The sequence below is a fragment of the Rhea pennata genome, chromosome 6 (genome assembly GCF_028389875.1).
Source record: "Rhea pennata isolate bPtePen1 chromosome 6, bPtePen1.pri, whole genome shotgun sequence".
NCBI classification, from domain to species: Eukaryota; Metazoa; Chordata; class Aves; order Rheiformes; family Rheidae; genus Rhea; species Rhea pennata.
This window is the reverse complement of record NC_084668.1, coordinates 22,100,929-22,121,342: the sequence shown is the minus strand read 5'-3', so window position 1 is coordinate 22,121,342 and position 20,414 is coordinate 22,100,929. Positions and strand designations below refer to the sequence as shown.

At 38.6% G+C, this 20,414-nt stretch overlaps 1 protein-coding gene across 3 annotated transcripts; it reads left to right on the top strand.

Moving 5' to 3' along the window:
• Positions 1 to 143: 143 nt before the first annotated feature.
• Positions 144 to 20,051, top strand: FASTKD1 (FAST kinase domains 1). 3 transcript variants are annotated; one of them, XM_062578138.1, is made up of 17 exons: positions 144 to 359; positions 835 to 903; positions 3,872 to 3,968; positions 4,872 to 5,334; positions 5,907 to 5,975; positions 6,940 to 7,065; positions 8,137 to 8,535; positions 9,326 to 9,436; positions 10,666 to 10,797; positions 11,741 to 12,227; positions 13,773 to 13,887; positions 14,592 to 14,720; positions 15,477 to 15,608; positions 15,721 to 15,834; positions 16,117 to 16,258; positions 16,750 to 16,864; positions 17,906 to 20,051. In XM_062578138.1, the coding sequence occupies exons 4-17, from the start codon at positions 5,000 to 5,002 to the stop codon at positions 17,993 to 17,995; spliced, it is 2,496 nt and encodes an 831-aa protein (XP_062434122.1). In that variant the 5' UTR covers positions 144 to 359; positions 835 to 903; positions 3,872 to 3,968; positions 4,872 to 4,999; the 3' UTR covers positions 17,996 to 20,051. The 3 variants fall into 3 exon arrangements, with proteins under 3 accessions (XP_062434122.1, XP_062434123.1, XP_062434121.1); XM_062578139.1 differs by having other exon boundaries at positions 144 to 397; positions 5,018 to 5,334; XM_062578137.1 differs by having other exon boundaries at positions 144 to 397.
• Positions 20,052 to 20,414: the final 363 nt, after the last annotated feature.

Here is a 20,414-nt window from a genome sequence, read left to right as displayed (position 1 = left end):
GCGGCGTGGGGGGAGGGGGCTGCCCGCCTCCGCCAGCTCGTCAGCGCCGCTCCGCCCCCCGCCGCGGCGCGGCGCCTCCCGCCGCCTGGCCCGGCCGCGCCGCGCCGCGCCGCGCCGCGCCAGGAGGGCCTGCAGCGGGCACCGCAGCCCGCCGCGCCGCTCCCGACAGGCGGGTGCTTCGCTGCCGAAGGCGCCCGCGGGTGGATGTCGCCGGGTGCCGCCGTGCGGAGCCGGCGCGGCAAAGGGGCCGGCGGCGGGAAGAGCGCAGCCTCCGGGAGGCGCCCGGCGCCGCGGGCTGGCTGCTGCAGCGGCACGTGAGAGCCCGGAGCGGGCCGGGAAGACTTCTGAAAGCGTTCCCGGTAATTTCACCCTGGTAATCGCGTGTTACCACGCGAAGGTAATTTTATTTTAGAAATAGGGACATTAACGTTCGTGATAAGACATAAAGTTGTGAACATAAAAAAAAAAAAAAAAAAAAAAAGCCAGGCTTACCTAGGAGTCTGCTTTGAAAGTTTTAAATTCAGACCGGTGAGCACTGCGGTGAGTAGAGCCGTGCATAGCGGGAGGTGGGGGAGTTCAGCAACCCGCTGCTCACCAGCCAGATAACCTCCCAGAAAGCAGGCAAGCCAGTTTTCTCCTTCCAGATCTCTGCAAAAAAGCCAGTCTCAAGGGGCTGGCCTCTGAGCTCTGAAATGCAGAAGCTATTGGTGAGCAGAATTGTGTTAAATAAATCACACAGGTTTTGGCACAAGCTGCATTGGTAAATCTTGTTTTCATTCCCTGTAGATCTGACTTACTTAAGATAGTTTTAACTAATGTTTCTATTTGTTTCAGGCATTATTGATTCCAGATTTCATCCAAGTGTATTTGACAAGACAACAGTAAAAAGTTAGTCATCTTATGGTAAGTGAAAGAGCCGCAGATTACAAAATTCTCCTTCAAACAAATGTAGAATAGTTTTCCTCTAAAAATAGGAAAAGTCACATTCCTTGGAGGTCTTATGTGAGTTTGCACAAGGCTTGAGGTTCTTTAAAAAAGGTAAGTGCCAGCTTGAGGTATACACATGAGGTATTCGTAGAATATCAAAAATGGACAAAATGCCGGAGCTAAATTTTTGATAGGCAGTTGCAAAACAGCCAGTCAATCCAATAAAAGGTTGGTCACAGTAATAATGTTGGTTGTGGTGTTAGATAGAATGATAACAATCGCAGATTACATTACACACAGCTGGAGAAATAAATAAGCGTGATGAATACAACATTGTGATCATATTGTATCAGTTGCTACTGGACTGACCCATTCCTGGTTTTAATCATTTTTAGTTATTATCAGTGGTGGTGAGAAAAGGCCTAGAAGGATGATCTGGAGCTATTATGTAAACAATAAATATGTGTTACAACATATGTTAGATGTGTGTTCCAGAACTTGCACATTTTTAACATTTTTTGGTAAAGCAAAAAGCTTTGGTAAAACATAAAAGAAGTGTAAAAATAAGATGCAAGTCCCTTCGTGTATTTTCTGAACTGATAACTTTTATTTCCCCCAGAGCTAAAAAGTGGTTTTCTGTGTTTATTTTAATTAATATGACCACATCAGGTGTTATAATTTGCCTTTGTTTCCTTCGCAAGATCTAAGTTGCTGGACTTTTCCTTTCTCCCCATGTGCCCCGACAGCTCTTGGGAAGTGCTCTGTCTCTGGGTGCCCGCGCTGTAGATAGCAGCGCAGAGACGCAGTGGCTGCAGGGATTCAGCCGCGCCGCTCTGCTTGAGCGAGCAGCATCCCTCCGTGGCGCGAGGGAAGCACGGGTCTGCATTGCCTGCATTCGGGGCGTGCGAGGACGTGTGGAGAGCTGTGCGGACAACACTGATTCCCTTGTTTCCTTAGTTTTGGGGTGGGTTTCTTTTGTTTTTGGGGGTGTTTCGGGTGTCAGGCTTTGCCCTTCCGCGACAGCCGCGCTGCATGGCTTTCGGCGAGGGCGTCCCCTGCCTCGCAGCAGCTCGAGGCCCTCCCGGGGCGGCGGCAGCCTCCCAGCCCCGGTCCCGGGTGGGCTCCCGCTGCCGCCGGGCGCGGGGAGGAGCCCGTGGTGGGGGCCCGGTCCTGGCCCCGGGGAGCGCCGCCCTGCTCCTCCCGGCGACGGCGGCTGCCGGCGGGCTGGTAGGTGGGGGCCGGGGTGCTGCGAGCGGGGCCGGGCTCGTTGCAGCCGGGCTGTGGGCATGGCAGGGCCACCCGGGCTCCACTGCTTGCTGCAGGGCTCCGGAATCACGGTCTGGGTGCGGGGACCCGTGGGGCGGCCCGGCAGCGGCGGCGCGTGCCTGCCTGCCCGTAGCGCAGAGCTGCCAGGCCCGCAGCTGTGCCTCTCTAAGTTGCAAAACAAATGCAGTTTCCTAATGTCTTTCTTGTTAAGCGATCCTAGAATTAATTACAACGTAAAATCTCATAAAAGTTTCTGAGAAACGATTTGTATCTTCTAAATACCTTCCAGGGAGAGAAATATTTGGAAATGCCCTACAGGTCATTTTCCACAGAGATCCCAGTTCCCAGCGATGAGGATGAGGGGTAGGAGGGCTCTGCAGTGGCTGTGTTATCCCCCTGCGCCGGCCCTTACAGGAAGGTGTGCGAGCGTGAGGTTTTGTATCTTCTGGTGTCGATAGCAGCCCAGCTTGCCAGTGCTGTGGGGAGTAAACGTCAATTGATACTGTGGCTTTCCTTCCATCAGATGGACGTATAAAAACAGAGGGATGTTAAACAGGGCAAAAATACACTAATAAAGAGCCTTTGCTTTAATATTTTGTATTATAGCATGTGAAATCTTAAAAGCAAGTTTCAATATGTCAGAATTCTTTTAAAGGTATTTGCCTGATGCTTCCGTAGCTGTTCTCTAAAACAGGATAAGAAAAATGTTCATTTGCAACTAAAACTCTAAAGATAGTCATGCAATAAGTTAAAAAAGTTGTGCTGTTTTTGAAGCTGTACTTTACTGTCATGTTTTTAGAGATAAAATGCAATCTTTTATCTCTTTAAATTAGGTAGTTACATAGTTCAAAAATTTTTACAAGTCTCTGTTGGTTTTTTTGCTTAAAAGCTGTTGGTGGAACAGTTGGCTATTTCTGCTTTTTACTGCCACAACTGTTTATGGTTTGCTCCATTCATGTGCAGCTATACAACAAACGGGAACAGAACAAATGTTTTTAAATAACTTGGAAAAATTGTAAAATCATCAACATTGTCAAGTGGTCTTGTAAATGTAGTCAGTTTAGTACTTGAGGCTTGAATACTACTAGATTTTGAGTTAACCGTGGCTTCATCAACTGTTGACCTGTACTTTAGATTATTTTAGTCCACATCATAAAAATCACATATTAAGAAGTCTCAACTACTTCTGAAAGCCTGTAGTTGTGTACAAAGAGAAAAGGCAACAACACTTTTTATAAAGATTGCATGGAATAAACAATGTCACGTAACTTTTTCTGGAGCTAAATCAGAATAAATTCCATGAAAAGAAACTGTTGTACAGAACTCATAGAAGCAATAAAAGTGATCTGTGATTGGGAGCAGAAAGCAAGTCACTATATAAAAAGTTATTTAATGTATAATAACTGGAAAAGAGGTATCTTTTTATTTTCATGTTCTTTCACTTCGCATAGGGAAGAAAACCCTTCATTTTATAACAGTTCATAAATGAAAATTACTTCATTTTAGCTGCCTTGTATCTGCCTCAGTAACAGTGACAGCGATGTGGTGCAGTGTCATATAACTTTTTATTCTTTGAAGTTGAATGTGCAGACATCAAAAACAATCCATTTGTATCTAGTCTCGTGGAATGAGTTTAATGTCTTACATAGCTCAAATGAGAAGGATTTTTCTTTCTTAGTAGGCCTACTGTATGCTGCTGTCCTGGTCTTGATGCTAGGCAGATGGAATTGTGTGCAATTGAAGAGCATCCGTGAAGTCTGCTGATGGGGAAAAAGGTATATTGATATTTTTTGGTTTTACTGATTATACCCTCTAAAGCAGGAGTTTTTCCATTTCCACTTTTTCCATGACCTCTGTGATAAGGGATTTTGGTGAGTTTTTTTGTTGTACTATGACATTTACCACTAGTGGTTTTGTTTGCTGGAGCTTGGAACCCATTCTGTCGGTTGTAAACTACGTTGTTGTTAGCGCTGTATGCGAAACTGGGGGATGTATTAAGAAAACAAGTGAGTGTTTACCGGATTTCAGTAGATAAGACTTCCACTACAGTGGAAGCTTTTCTTTTTCACAGAGGGTGATTTCAGCTGATGTGTTGTGACTGATAATATTACAGAGATAGGCAGCCTTCCTGACTGGAAGCCATACATGAGTTTACAGGACATAGGCCGTGTACTAAGGAAAGCAGCCTGGAAAGGAAACTCCAGAAGAAGCTCGTAGATGGAGAACAGTTGATGTCATTGTGGGCTATACCCATGCATAAGGCCACATTAGCCCAGGGATGCCAGCTCAGGAGCTCTGCATCACTTGCTGGATCACTTCCTTTTACAGCCAGCAGCTGTATTTCCTGGCGGTTGTCAGAGCCCACGCTGGCAAAAAGAGAGCGCCTCGCTCGATGTGGTCATGAACTGCCTGCCTCAGCTTTGTCTTCTCAGTACTAGCTTGATGGCGCATACGCCTTTTAAAGGAGGGTTTCTAAATTTCAAAATTTACAGAATGTACTAAGTTTTCCCAGTGCATCTAAGCATTTAAGTTTTCATTGTTAGGAACATCTCTGAGAAAAATTTTGATTTTAAGTTCTTTTCAAGCTTACACTAGCTCAGGGAATTATAAGTGGAGACGCTCATTTTTAGCCAATAGTTATGACTGTATTTAACTGTCTTAATTCAATCTCATTACAGGTGCAATAGAACTGAATTCTTAAGCTTCTGTTTTTCAAATGCCCAACTTCGTAACAACATAGTTTACTGTGAAAAGTGAAAGAGGAATCTTTCTGGACACCTTAAAGACAGCTGGTAGACATAACAAAATGCTTTGTTTGAGGCAGGTTTGCTTGTTTGCACTAAGACGTTGCCAAGCTCGAACTCTGAGCAATGACCTGCTTCTGAGCCAGATAAATAGCTGCACCCATGAAGATGAAGTGTTCAGTCTCATTGGAAGGAACAAGGCCAGGCTTTCTGAAAAACATGTGGGAAGTGCGCTGAATGTGCTGTGGCAATTACAAAAGAAGAGGCCGCTTCCATTAAGGACTAACAACTATGTAAGAAATCACTCCCAGTTTCTTACTCTTCACGTTTTGGCAGAAAACAAGGTAAAATATATGGAAAATGAGGTTGTGGTGGACACCCTGTACAGTATTCTGAGGTAAGCGATATTATGTTCAATTCCACGTCATGTATCAAAAGTCAGTCCAACAAAATACTTCAAAAATACACAGTTTAAAACCTTTTATTCAGTGCAATATTTGATAAATACATTTTTCTGCTAACTTCTTTATTGATGTTGCATTTCTAAGATTAGAAAACTTTACAGCCTTAAATCCCCTGCTAACTAGCAGTCCTCTTACAACATTACATTTTATATCTGAAAGGAATAAGAGAATGACTTTTTAGTCAAAATTCAGACCATAAGTAGATTGACCTCTCCATGCTTTGTACTCTGACTGTGGCACAGACAACTTGCTAGACAACTTGCCTGCTTCCTGTGTCTCTGTTTTCCAGATACAAAATGACTGATGTTTTGCAATCTCAGTGGAGATTAGATTATTAATGCACAAATTATTATAATTTGGTTTTAGGTACATATGTTTGGATGGAGGGAGTGATAGAAATGTAAAACTATGATAAATAATAACAGGATATTTACCTCTCTTACATGGTTTCTTTATAACTTTAAAAGCAAACTTTTTAATTGTTTTATCTTTGGCTGTTCTGAAGGCTGAATGTTGAAGACCATGATTCTCTAGCAGAAGTGCTTGTTTCAGAAGGGTGGAAAAGATTAGAAAAGTAAGTACAGTACTTCTATCCTTTTTGAAAGCTGTAAATTGCAAGCGTAGTTGCTTTATGTGAGGCTGCACAAGAGTTCTCAGAGTATTTACCAGAGGTTTTAAACATTTTGTAAGTATTTTAAATATCAGTTGTATTTTTGAAGGGTTTTAGGAGGGATTTTTTTAAGATGAATGCTTTGAGTATTGATGGTATTTGGGGCACAGATGTTCAAGAAGATGTTTGCATAGTGCAACAATAGAGGACTGACACATTAAGATTTTGAAATATGTTAGCTGTAGAGATGTATATGTTTGAAGTAAGCTGGAAGTTCTAACATTTACAATTTTATCTTAGTATGTAGTGCTTGGTGTTCTACTCTTAAATGGTAATTAGAACTCCTGGCTTATCTTAATATTAGTAAATTTTTTATATTTTCCCTTTGCACTTTTTTTTGCTTTTGATATTTTAATTTTAATTCTTTAATCTCCAGTTGATGGCAGGAGCTAGTGTCAGTTTTGTCATCAGCATCACAGAATTGCCTGTCCTAGCTTAACAACTGGGGCATCTTGACCAGTATATAAATTCAGTCTAGTCTGAACACAAAATTACTTTCAGATATTAACTTGCTCATATTCATTTTAGCTGTTTGGAAATTTACTGCTCGATAAGATAATCATTATAGATTTCCTTACAGTGATCTGACTAAACCTAAAAATTTCTATTTTTTTGCAAAACTCTGTACATATAATATACTGTAATATAAAATTCCTAGGTGACTTTATCGATTACAGTTTATTTTGGTGAAGTCTGAAGTATCACTACGTGTGACCAAATGGGCAATGCTTTGATGTTTTGTTTCCATGTTTTGTAATTTGAATATAATCTTATCTGTTATATAGTTCTTATATTAGATTGTTACTTTTGTTATTCACTAAAATTAAAAAGTAAGCGTTCTGTCTTTCTTTATTTGATGTCTTAACAGACTTAGCCTGCCAGCCCTGTCTAAATTTGCACTGTGTTTATACAAGCAGCACATGCATTTTAGTCCCCTAATTGGCAAAATAGCTCATATTGTGGACATGAAACTGGATTCTATACAGGATATAAGGTAAGTGTAGAAGCAATGTGTCATGATTAGTGGGCTGTGCTCACTAAACACCTTGCTTTCTGAACTGAATGTTGCTTTTCTTCAGCTTGGGGTTTGTGTGACAGAGGCAATTTGTATGAGGGTGTTGGTTTTCATAGATGAGTTTGCTCAGGTGAATGCGTTTCCCCAATTATTTTGGGAAGAACTTCTGTATAACCAATTGAAGAACTTGTTTAAATATAATGTTCTACTTAAAGTGGGAAAAACATCAGATATTGCTTTGCCCTGATTCTAAGTTTTACGTGGGCTTTTCTGAGAATTTAGTTGCTAATGACTCACCAGAAGATGTCTTCATTCCATGACATTGGTAGTTTCCCTGCCCCGACATGGATTTAGTTCACTACTGTGAATAGCAGTAAACAACATCGAAGCAATGTTATTTTTATTTATCTTCAAAGTACTTTAAAATTAATTAAAACCAGGCCCCAGTGCAAAAAGTCCAACTTTTTTTTTTTCTTGCCTCCATTATAGCAAAGGTTGCTGTCCTTTTCTGCTTTAAACGGCATCATCAGTCCCAACAGTCTTTTCTGTGTATCTGAGGAACCTGCTTGTGAAATAGTCATTAAATGGGACTGCATTTCTTTGCAAAACTATTTGTCAGCTTTTTCCCTATTGGCCCCATTGGAAGGCAGGTTTTCTTCAAGAATTCTGGTGATTCTGCTCTCCATTCTGTCTCTTGAGAATTGTTCGAGTTTTCTTTAATTTTAGTTTCCACTGAACATGAAAGATCTTTTCACAAATCCAAATCAGGGACTTGCCTCAGGCAAACACTTTCATCACATAAAACTTTGTAAGTAATGGTAGAAAAATCCTAATTGCTTTAGAAATTCACTGAAAGCAGAATTTTGGCTTCGGTAGGACAAATTTTTTTGCTCAGCTATATTTTCTACACTGGACTTAAAATTCCTGTTGAGACAGAAGTTAGCAACACCCTGACTAATATTCCCACTTTGGCTAATTTAAGAAATCTAAAACCCAATACTTAAAATATTCGATGCATAAGTGTGAAATCTTTTGATTTTTTTTTTTTAGGATCTTGTCAGTTTTGATGATCAGCATATCTGATGTTATCTCACAGAGTTTTCGAGATCGATTACTACAGAAGGCTGAACAGCTTTTGGGGGCAGAAGATGAAGTCCACTTCAACTATGCCAAAAGAATAGCACTGTTTCTTCAAAACGTTAAACTGGCATATCATCCATTGCTAGAAAAATGCAACAAGATTTTCCTTAAAAGTGCCTGCCATCTTGATATACACAATATTAGTCTTATTTTTGGACTGTATGAGCAGCTTGGTTTAGACAATACGGAATTCCGCTTGGTTGCTAAACAGCTGCTGTCTGAATCTATAGATGATTATAATGATCCTGAAACTTTTACAAAATTATTTTTTATTCTTGGGCCTATGGCAGGACCCGAGGTAAGAGAAAGGTAAATTTAGTAACATTTTTATTTATTTTTGTTTATACCTGTTCTTGCAGCAAACTCTTCAGCATTCAGTTAACAACTAGAGGATAGTACTGAGTGGCAGCTCTGGCTCTGCATATTTTTCCCTGTAATGCACAGAAAATCCTCTTCTGGGATGGTGTTACTCATGGGCCTTTCAAAGCTATTTTGGGGGGCAGTCTGCCGTTTTAGGCTGAATTTATTGTAGTAGTTATGATTAGTCATATTTTCTGACTTTTCTTCATAAGCATTAGCTTTCCTTTAAAGCTCTGAATATACTGGCACAATCAGTTACGGAAGCCTGTATTGGTTTTGCCTTAAATGGCCATAAGCTTTTCTTAGATTTTTTTTTCTTTTTTTTAATAAAAGTGAATGTGAGGCAGAAGAAGTCATTAGCCTTATTTTTTCCAGAACCAGTTCAACTCATGTTTGATTCTGTTAGGTATAGCTTGCTCATTGATGGTGAATTATTTGGTGTCTTAGACTACCTTCTGGTTTTTGTGTACTTGCAGAAGTGTTCGGCTCACTCATTTCTAGCATCAGAGCAGTACGTATGGATCTTAAGCATTTTCATCTCCTTATCTCTGCCACACCAATCCTTGTTCAGAAGAAGAGTACATGGAACAAGGTCTCTAGTTTGGGGGAATCCATTTTCCCAAATTTTCTGAAGTAGTTCTCTTGGTACTTTTCCTCCTTTTCTAGACAAAATTGCTACAATGTTTGCTGCAGATTTTCAACATTTTTTTCTTTGGTGAATGTGTCTTTTCCTCTTTAGGTTGCTGGTTACTGCAGTGTGCATGGCAGAAGGATTTAGCAGTCATCAAGTACTGGTAATACTGAAGACGATGCAGAAAATGAAATGCAGAAATTCTCATCTACTCCAAAAGTAATTTTTTTTTGATACTAGTAGAAAATTGTATTCTCTAGGTAAACTGCTTCCATTTATTATGGTAAACTATATAATATCCAATAAATTGGTTGAAGGGATGGGTAGTTCTGTCTCTCATAGACAAATGCATAAACTCTCTAGATAATTAGCTATTACAGACTATAGAATACCACATCTGACCAAAAGTATTTGGGGCGATTCAAGAATCGTCGCAGAAGGGCAATTCTATCTGACCAGGATAGTATAATATAGTTCTTAGCTTATTTACAAATATGTGATCCTATCTGAATAAACACAGCCTCTAATATTTTACTGAATTTGTTGTTGTTAACTGATAAGACAAATGAGAATGTAGTAGCTCGCAAAGAATGTGTCCTATCTAACAAATACTGTGACTACTGTTTCTTCAGGAGTTATCATGCCCTATTTTAAACAATTGGGTATTGCAGCTCTAAGTAAGAATTTGGGTCAGATTTCGTGCAGTTGCTAACTGAGCGTGGTTTATAGAGAGAGGTAGTATCTTTGATACAGTGAAAGAAAAAGCAGTTGAGGTTTTGGGCCTGAAAACTGTCCTCAGATTTGACACAGATGCAGCGGAGTTAAATGCAGTTTGTGAGCAACTACTCCAGATTAAATGTAGTTGCATGAACCAAACAGATCCTTGGAAAAAAAGCAGCAGTGTAGTATTAATGAGAAGATCAAGTGAATTCATGCTTTTTCTCCTTGAACCTCATTGGCTGAAGAAGGTCTAAGACAAAATATTACCTCTTCATATAAATCTAGCCCTATCTTGCAGCTTTAGGCCAACACTGTTACCTTATAAGTGAGTGTAGTTGTGCTGAAGCTGGTGGTGCTGTTCTAGTTTATTGCATTCAAGGTCTTGCTTCACTCATTCTGATGATTTAAGTAGTTTAAGTAATTATAAATTTAACTAATTGTAAAATCTGCATCAGAAATTATTGGAGTGAAGTAGCTATTTTGCTGTGATGAAGGCTTTAATACTGCAATTCACTAAGCAGAGAGAGACTGCTATGTCTAAGCAGAATACCATCAAAATGACTGAGATGGGGAGGGGCAGAGGTGTATGCAGCCCTCCTCTAGGTACCATGCCCTCCACCAGCCACTTAGGTACCATGTGCTGCAGGACACATCTTCTTCCTGTGAGGTATTGCACTTTGTAATGTCTTCCACATAATAATGTCATTTTTTTTTCTGTTTGTATTCAGAATGGCTTCTACTCTGCACAAACATTTGGATAACTATCATGTATTACAGTTGGTAAAGTTAGCACAGTACTTGGTTTTGCTGCGTTGCCACAATCTGGAGCTGTTTGACAAGCTAAAAAAGTTGCTATTTGGGTAAGTGTGTCTTTCTGGTAAAAGTAATTGCCTGTTTAGTGTAAGTATTAAATGGTTGTGTGCTTAATATTTTAAATAACAAGCCAAGATATTAAATTGTATTTTTTTCATAAAATATGAAGAAGTAACAAACTGTTAAAACAATTTGATTCTATTAAGCATAAATCAGAAGACAGGACATGGTTATGGTCTTTGTTGTAGACCTGGTAGTATCAGCTAATAAGTGTGATACTTTTTCAAATAGATTCATTTCCCATTGCAATATAATGACAATGAACAGGTAATTTTGATCATTACTTTAGAGGGAAGATCAGTATTAATGACTCTGATGTTTGAAAGAACAAGTAATGATGAATGTGCAGCAAGGATGCTGTGGTCAGCACAACTGAAAGTACAAAGCAGAAGTACTCTCCTTTTGACAGAAGAATTTTCTAGTTAGGCCTCAGCTTTGTACAGCTGCTACTTAGAGAGGAAACCATCTCAGGAGTCATAGGAGAATAGATCTGCCACCACTGCTTCCACTGCTCCTTTGTAGGAGTGCAGTCCTTTGGCTGAATGTTAATTTTTTTTGTCTTCTTCAGGCAGCATCCAGATCTCAGTCACTGAAATTGTCTGGGTCCTAGAAACCCAAAGATTCAGTATCTTCCCTTGTTAGGGACTTCTGTATTTCATCAGTAGCATTTGAAGCATCACCAGTTGACTAAGATGCTGCCTGTCCTATTACCTTTTCAATTTTGAATTAATTAGAAGGAAAAAAGGCTGGTAGTAAAAGTTCACATGAATGCAGAATGTATCATTAATTTTCTACATCCTACGAGTTTGGGATGAGATGCAGCTTTAACTTTTAAAATATATTTTTCATGTGCATCATTTATTTGCTTTTTCTAAACATTTGCACTTTGTCAATACTGATGTTCTGTTTTTATTTCTTTATCTCTTCCAGTTTTTTAAAATCTAGTGTCATACCTGCTGATAGTGCTGCAATAATTCGTGTTCTTGCCATGCTTCCTTCCTCTCAAGTGGAGGAAATCATTATAAACAAAGCAGCTGCAGTTCTGCCTCAGTGCAGGCTCCCTCATTTGAATTGCATTGCTACGGCTCTTGTCAAATGGAATCATTATGACCAGTTGCACTGGCAAAACACTTCGGAGCTATGCGCTAAGCTGTTACAGGAACTGAATGACTGTGGATTTCAGAGGCTTCAGAAAGCCAACAACTTAGATCTTCTGCTGGAAGAACTTACATATGTGAACGGAGAATGGTTTGAAGAAGTCCTCTCTGAGGAAACTATGGCTACGTGTCAGCGCTTGATAGACCAAATAACATGGGCAAATGTGTTAGGGTTTTCTTTTTTGCTTATAAAAACAAACCACCGCTGTGCTTTGTTACTTGACCGAATAGCTTCTGTGACTGTTCAAAATATAGACAAGGTATTACGTTTTTTTCTTCAATCTACTATTTAAGTTATTCAAAGAAAGGACAAGTTAGGAATGAATGAAATGGGATTCAAACCCCAGAAGTCCATTGACTTCAATACTTTTAACTAGAGGGATTTATTGTCTTGAAACCACCATTTTAAGTGAGAGTGAGGATTTTGCTGAGATGTGGAACATTATTTTTGTAGATAGTATACATAAGTCACCTTTACAGTTCACTTGTAATAGTTTTACATGTAGCAGTTTTATATAATATATAGCAATTTTAAATTAATAGAATGAAACTGTTGTTTATAGTATAGATTTCGTCTTGGCTACAGTTTCAGAAGCAGAACAGTGTCTAAATCACTGTAGCTGTCTCCTACTTTTCCGTGATGGACACAGCTTGTACTGGCCCTCCTATGTTGGAGCAAAAGTCATTCTAGTTCCAGTCCTGAATGCTAGATTTTATGGACTAAAGGTTGCCTCTGGATAAGCCTGTTTAATAGCATAGCTGCTCATGCATCTCTGCTCTGTCTTTTTTATTAATTGACTTTTTTTCTTCAAGTCTTCATAAAACAATGCAGTGGCAATGATTTTTTACAAGGTAATCATGATCTGTGTAAAAGTGTTTCCTTCTGTTTCTTAATCTGCGATCTGAAAATTTCATTGGGTTTCAGTTTATATGAAAAGACGTTTTTGCCTTCTCTACAGCTTTATGTCTTTAAGGTGAAAACAGAGCATAATATGATGATATTTCTTTTTCTATTCTCTTTTGCTTTCATAATAAATGAAAACACACACTAAATGCTAGGGGTTTCTTCTGAGCATTAATGCGTTTCAGAGAACAATTCACAGTCTTTTTATCCAAGAGTTTTCTTCGGTGTAACTGATTTGGAGTTCATCACTGTCCATGTACGCTCAAGGCTGTTTTTCTTTCATGTATGTTATTTTGCATTTACTTTATCCTCTTTAATTTTCCTTTCTTATTTTATTATTTGATGTGTTAGAAGGTCAACCGTAATCCTTGGCATTCAGCTTTATAGTTGGACATCTTAAATTATTTTTTATTTTTTGTACAGCAAAGTCGTATCACACAGTGTATATTTTTACAGCACCCATTCTTGTGGGGATCTCCCCCTGTAGTCTGTCTCTGTAGTCAAAATTACTGTATTTTCTTTATGGTTTTTTTTCCTCCTTTTTAATCTGTTATTTATATAGAAGACCTTCTCTTTTAACCGATGACAATGTAGTTTCCTTAAGAGCCTTTGATGGGAAACCCTGTTAAGAGCTTGTTAAAATCTCAACCTTGTTAAAATCTAAGCATACAGTAACACTTGGATCTTCTACATCAAATAAATTTTAATTATTAGCAATATCTACATTTAATTCTTTTTATATTTTTGTCTAGGAAAAGATGAGAAATAAAAGAAAAAGGTTTTAAAATAGCTCACCTAGTGTTAAATCTCTCAGTTTTGAATGAATTATAAAACCCTTTCTATTGTATTAGAATATTAGAATATTTTGCAGTGACTTAATTTAGAATGTTTCTTTTTCCAGCTCCATCCCTTAGAAATATATTTTATTCTCTACCTTTTCTCTATTTTGAACTATGACCCTCCTGCCAATGAAGAGTTCTTTGAGAATTGCATCCAACGCCTTATTTCTAACTTGAGTAAGTGCATTGCCCAGTGATATGATGACACTATAAAAAATGATTATCATTGAAAGGTATTATTTGTACTTACAAAAATGGGAATGGAATGGCGTTTTTTTAAGCAAAGGGAAAAAAATGCATTTGTATGTTACCACTACTGGTTTACAAGATTCAATATATGTTTCTGTTGGGTTTTAAAAATTCATTTTGTCCTCTAGAATAGCTGTTGATAAAGGACTAGCAAGGTATACTGAGTTGTAATATAAAGAAAGAGTAAATTCTGATTAATTAGCTATGATGTCATTGGAAATATTTGTTGTGGTGTTCTCAGGGAATCATTATTTGGAAACAGCATAAATTTTAAGATCAATCAGAAAGAAATGTTGAGGTAAGATGTACAAGAATGCAAAATTGTCTTGGCCGATGATACAGCCTCAGAGAACTGTGTTAAAATTTATTGGCTACTGAAATATTTTAAGTATTTTTAAGACTAACTCACTTCCTCCTGCAAGAACTGGTAAGGGTCACTGTGCACCTTGGTGCAGTTGTGCGAAGGTACTCCTTCATTTGGCTTTGGTTTTACACTATAAACCAAAGTTCTTTATGTTCATTTAGTACATTAAAAGAGAAACTTGGATGAGTTGCAGGGAGTGGGGGAAGCATTGCAAGTCCTTCCAGGTTCGCATCATTTGTTAATAGGTACTTGTGTTTGGTTTTTAAAGGTTGTTTTGAAACTCACCATTTGGTGCTGCTTGGTCATGTTTTGGCAGTGGTTGGCTATTTTCCTCCAGTTCTGATAAAGATGATATTTAATGTATCTTTCCTAAGCAAACTGGATGCTCAGCTTGAAGGTAGGTATCTAGCTTTCTTATGAATTTGATTATGTAGTATTTAGCATAAAAATGGAGTTGTGAACATATAAGTGACTTGAGAAGTAAAATTAATCTTTAAATAGTTTAGTCTCCAGGAAAGATTCTTCTGTATAACTTAGTCATTATTTCAGTGCTTAAAGGGAAACAGTGGACAAAAACTTAGTTTTTATTTAAAAATACTGACATATGCTGCAGATGTTGTTTCCAGATGAGAGAAGCCCATTCAAAATTAATTTTATCGTCAATTTACTTCACTCAGTATTTAAAAACTCTTCTATTATTATTGGAAATAAAATTACTTGACTGTAGTAATATTACTAGAAAAAGTCACAGTCCAAAGCTCAAGAAATAATGGGGAATTCTTATCTGCAACAAATGAGTCCCAGCACTCTCCTTTCTCTGTAAGTACGAGACTGAGCATTCATTTCAAATTTTAGTTTCCTTCCTCTCCATCTGTATGTTGTTTGCTATCAGTGTGCTGTTGCCAGATAAATGATAGAAGTTTAAATTGCTGCTTTCTTCTAACTTTCTGCTGTTCTTAACATTGAGCAAACTGGCATTTTTTTCTTTTCCCTAGGGGATTCTGAAATGATTTTTAAGATTCTGCAGCATGAAGTTTATAAATACCACAGTATAGAGGTGGCTATGCATCTAGTAAAGAATTCAGAGGTAGCAATTTTGTGCAGTGTATTGAGTTTCCACGTTTCAGCTCACACCTTATTTTGTTTAACTCAGTCCTATCCGACACGTCAAAGCAGAAGGTCCGCTCGTGCCTCATGAAACTGAACAGAGCAGTCTGTCTGGAATGCCCAGAGTTTCACATCCCTTGGTTTCATGAACGCTACTGCCAGCAAGTCTTGTTTAAAGGTAAGTAATTCAGGAGAGAAAAAGCTGGCTGTCAAAAAATGTCACAAATTTCTATTTCAAAACTTCAGCTGTGGAAGTGTTGATATATGAACTCTTTATTTTCTCTTTGTAGGCAGTAGAAGGATAAGTTCACTGAGACAGCATGTTCACGGAATGCTGGCAGAGATCTTAGGAGGAAGTCATTACACAAGAATATCTGTTCTCACACCATACTATTATGAAATAGGTGAGCAGTTAACCCTCTAAGGATTGTTAGAGACTTCTGGTACCATTACCACTAAGGTTAGAATGCCCCTGAGGATGCAGGTTCTAAGGCTACAAGATATCATAAATAAGAAATTTTGGCAATTTGTATAAAATACAGCATTTTAAAGTTTTAAAAATACCCAGAAAAATGCTGGGTATCTCTAATTATTGTTATTACTTTTTTTCTAAAATTAAACACTACACAGATCACATTCATTTTCCTTTTTTTATGAGCATACTGGATTGTTGTGTTTTCTCACAGATTTTGAATGCATTCTGGATAAAAATAAACGACCTCTTTCCTGTATGGCTCAGAACATACTTTTGGATGATTTGGAGGGAATACACTTGAGACATGACAAGAGGGATGCTGAGAGAAATGCTCTGCCACCAGGCGCTCAGAGGTTAGTACACGTTAGCTTTTTGAGTTTAGATCAGATTGTTGACACTTATGTCGTAAGTAGTTGTTGTAAGCTGTAGGCTATCTGTTTTTGTTTTTTTTTTTCCTTTCCCAAACCCTTTATGAGGTTTAGCCTCCCCAGTACAGACAGACCTTCTTGAAATCTGTTTTATGAGATGGAAATCCTGTTTTTCCTCCCACCTTTTCAAATGAATGCCTTGAAAATGCCAGTTAGGCTGGTTTTGCTGTTTGAACTAAACACAGATAAAAGGAGGAAGTGCTTTTCTAAACCATGTGAAGTTCAAGCATGTGTAGATACTTGTGAGGAGAAAATACCTTGTCTAGTTTCAATGAATTGTTGAATTTTTCTTTTTCTGTGAATTGTGAGGTGTATCTAGTAATAGTTTTACTGCAACTATCAATACTGAGATAGGAATATCATTTTTTGATATTCAGGGAAAACTTGAAAGTAAAACACGATTTTGTTGTTTGTAGAATTGCCTTGGAATTTCTTGATCCAAAAGCCTTTAGCAAGGATTCACGTCACATGAAAGGTGAAACTGCAGTGAAAAAAAGACACCTGGAAATGTTGGGGTACCGTGTAGTACAGGTGAGGAGTCACCAGTTTACTATATCCTTACGGACTTGTGTGGACAGTGCAAATTGATACACTCTCCTTGCAACAGCTTTTCAAAGATAGTTTTCTTCTAGTAGTTAAAAGCACCTGTTGGGCAAGAACAATTTTTGTGTTGGTGGAGGGGAATTTCAAGCTGTTTTCAAGATGGTGTAAGCACTTTATAGACCTTTTACCTTCACTAAAAGCAGCTACAGCAAAACTGAAGTTAAACTATCTTAGACTTACCTTACTGTAGCACACTAGCAACCTCCTCATTGCCTGAGTAAAGGAGAAAGAGGGAAGCTGGAATTTCGGTTAAATTCACCAAAAGGTTTCTACTCTAGAAAAAATGGTACATATACGCTTATGTTTACTGATGCAGAACCTTTTCCGGCAGCTGCAAGATGGATATGGACGCTGTCCATCTGCTAAAGCAATAATACTGTCAGGAAAGACACTTAGTAGCCAGTACCCTCCAGTGTAGATACACCCAGGTAATGGAGGCACATTAATGCAGATTCTCCTATATAGTGACTGTGTTACCTACTGTAGTTTTAACTAGAATTCTTCTGTAGTCCTAAGTCTGTTTTTTCAACAGGATAAACATGCATTCTTACATTCCCTGACAGTAAATGTTATGCTAGTGATAGACTATTTGCACTCCGATACCCTGATTATCAGGACAAGCTGTAGTGAACTGTGATTTTTCTCTTGAAAGCACCTCAGATGGGAGAAGGTATAATGGGGTTGTCACAGCTTGTGTTGCATGGGTATCTGCTTTGCATCTCCGCAACCATTACAGCTTTTTGGAAGCAAATTGACCATACCTAAATAAATAAATAAAAAAAAAAAAACAATTGGGTAGAGAAACAATCCTTTTCAGTAGTAGAGTCTAGCTTTTAGAAGGGACACAGATGATAAAAATATTTTAAAAGTGGGCAATGATAGGTAGCAGAGAGCCCTTTCTCAGCTGCAAGGTGTTATGTGCCTTGTATCAGACAATAGTAACACTAAGTTTGTACGACTGTCTTGCAGATTCCATACTTCGAATGGAATTCTATGGTTCTATCATCAAAAGAAGCAAAGCTGGAATATCTGAAAAAGCATCTATATGAAACACAGTGATGCTGAAAACATGTAATCAGTTAAACTTGTAATCCTGAAATATATACTTTTCAAAATCTCTTTATTTGTGAGTCAGCTGGACCAAGGCTTGCCATAGGGCATCAGGTATCAAGAGATACAATCCTAAATTTGTTAGGGGTTGTAAAAGGTAGGTCACAATGGGCCATAAAAATGTGATAAAGATGCTTAATATCTCTTATTAGCTGGAGATTGTACTAAGTGCATGAGTCTGCAACAGTGTTGCCATAAAATGACATTATTATGTCCAAAATCAATAGCATGGAGACTTGGTCCAGATATACACCTATTCAAACAAAAAGTTGAAAATACTGTAGCTGCGGGAGAGAAGGCAGCAGATACACTGTTATCTGTCCTTCAGCATGGGACAAAATGAGCAATAGGGACAAAGCAGAGTATCTCTGTACTGTGAAAACAAGAAACTGAAATGCAGGCTTACTAAGAATAGGATGGTTACTGCAGCCATTCTGTTGCCATCTTCCACAACAGAAACAGTGTGGGTGATTTGGGGGAGGGGGGAGTTTGAGGAGCCTTCAGGTGCTTGTTTTTCCTACCCTGTGATGTAGCATATGCAAAAGGAGGAACAGCTGAAGCTTTCTGGACACCTCTGCATACCCTAGAGGTAAATTAGTCCCAGACGTCCGGCAGCCACCCTGACTCTTGAAACATCCTGTACTCCAATTAAATGTAACTTGAAAAGAACACAGCTAGGGAAAGATTTATATAATTGAAGGATTTATAGAAGACAAGGAAGAAATAATCTGAAGTAAGACATATGTGCTTGACTGATAGAGACTAATACTTCATGAAACTTGCTAGTACAGCAGTATGCATTGGACTAGCCTGTTGCCAATAGAAATAAAAAATCTGGTGTACCTATAAATAGGACAGTGTACTAAAAAACAATGTTAGGCTGAAATTTGAAACTAAGAATCAAGACAAGTCTTCTGCGAGTGGTGACTACTGCCTTGGTTAATGGTGGTGAAAAATACCAGTTTTATTTCTCGTGTCTCGAAACCATTTCCCAGTTGCAGGGCTTCCTGAGATGATGCTGAGCCAGGGTTTGTACCAGGACGCTTAAGATAAAGGAACATAGAAGGAAGAAGTGGAACAGCCAGGAGAATGTTCCTGATAGAGTATACTATGGTAAATTGGCCCACTTTCAGAAGTCATCATGTTATGACTACAGTTTCTGTTACCTCATGATGACTGCTAGCAGTGCTGTCTTTCACACACACGATGCCTAAATGGTTTCTTGCCCTTTCAGTAGAAGCAGCAGGCATTTCTTAAAATGCCACGTGCCTTGAAACTTCACAGAAGTCATCTCTCACTTGACCATCATGCACCTGGTTGTTACTTGTTTCGATTTTTTTTAAACTAGCCAGTAATAGAAAATATTTTTATTAACTGAATCTGAATTGATTCACTGATGAGAAGCCAGAAGAAAAAAAATGACAGAACTAACAGAAGTTGCAGGGTATTTCCTGCTAAGGCAGTCCTCACATTTGTTGGATGACTAGGAAAAAGTTGTAGCGGATGGTTATCTTCTTATGGTGATGGTGCTTCTGATCAAATTGACTTGCGCTCCAAGAGGGTCGTCTGTTGTAGAAGAGTGCTTTGAGGAGACGGCATTGAACGCACTGCACACAGAAAACTCATTGTATTTTGGGTAGAATGGTGAAGACAGTCATGCACAGATTAGGATCTCAGAACTTGGGTGAGAAGTCAGAGTTGTTTCTGCATGATCCTGCTTCTATACAGATGGGCTTGAAGTAGCAACTGTGGAGTATAAGGAAGGTAGCAGTGGTTGTAGCTGAAGTAATCAGTGATGGATGGTTGTGTGTTTGAGCTGCTTTTGAGGTGTTGAGCAAACACTCTGTGCCAAGCCAGAGATGTTTAAGTTATGTATGGATAAAGTTGAGAATATTCACAACTAGAAGGATTAAAACTTGCTACGAGCTGATTCAGAAAGTGCATCTATCTTGAAAAAGCCAAATGTAAAATAAGAGTGTTTCAATAAAATGTGCTGCTTTTGTTACTTTGCAGTCATTTTCTTTCTAAATTAAATCAGCAAGTGTTAGTGCAGATCACTAGTGATCTGTGTGAGTAATTTAACTGGAGACAACGAAAAGATGCTAAGAGCAGATGAGAAGGTGGTGGTGTATGTATTAAGGGGGAAAACAGTAAAGAAGCTCAAGAGAGTAAGTATCCACATAGAGTAACATACTGAAACGAGCTATAATGGCTGTGCCTTTGGCTTAGGCTTACCTCTCGCTCCTGGGAAGGCAAAGGTGGTCATTCAATAGCTGGAATTGCTATTCAGCCAGCAGTGGTTTCTTTTCCAGTTTTCCTTATGTGTCAGTTGTAATTATATTGCCTTAGACTTATGATATTCGCCTCT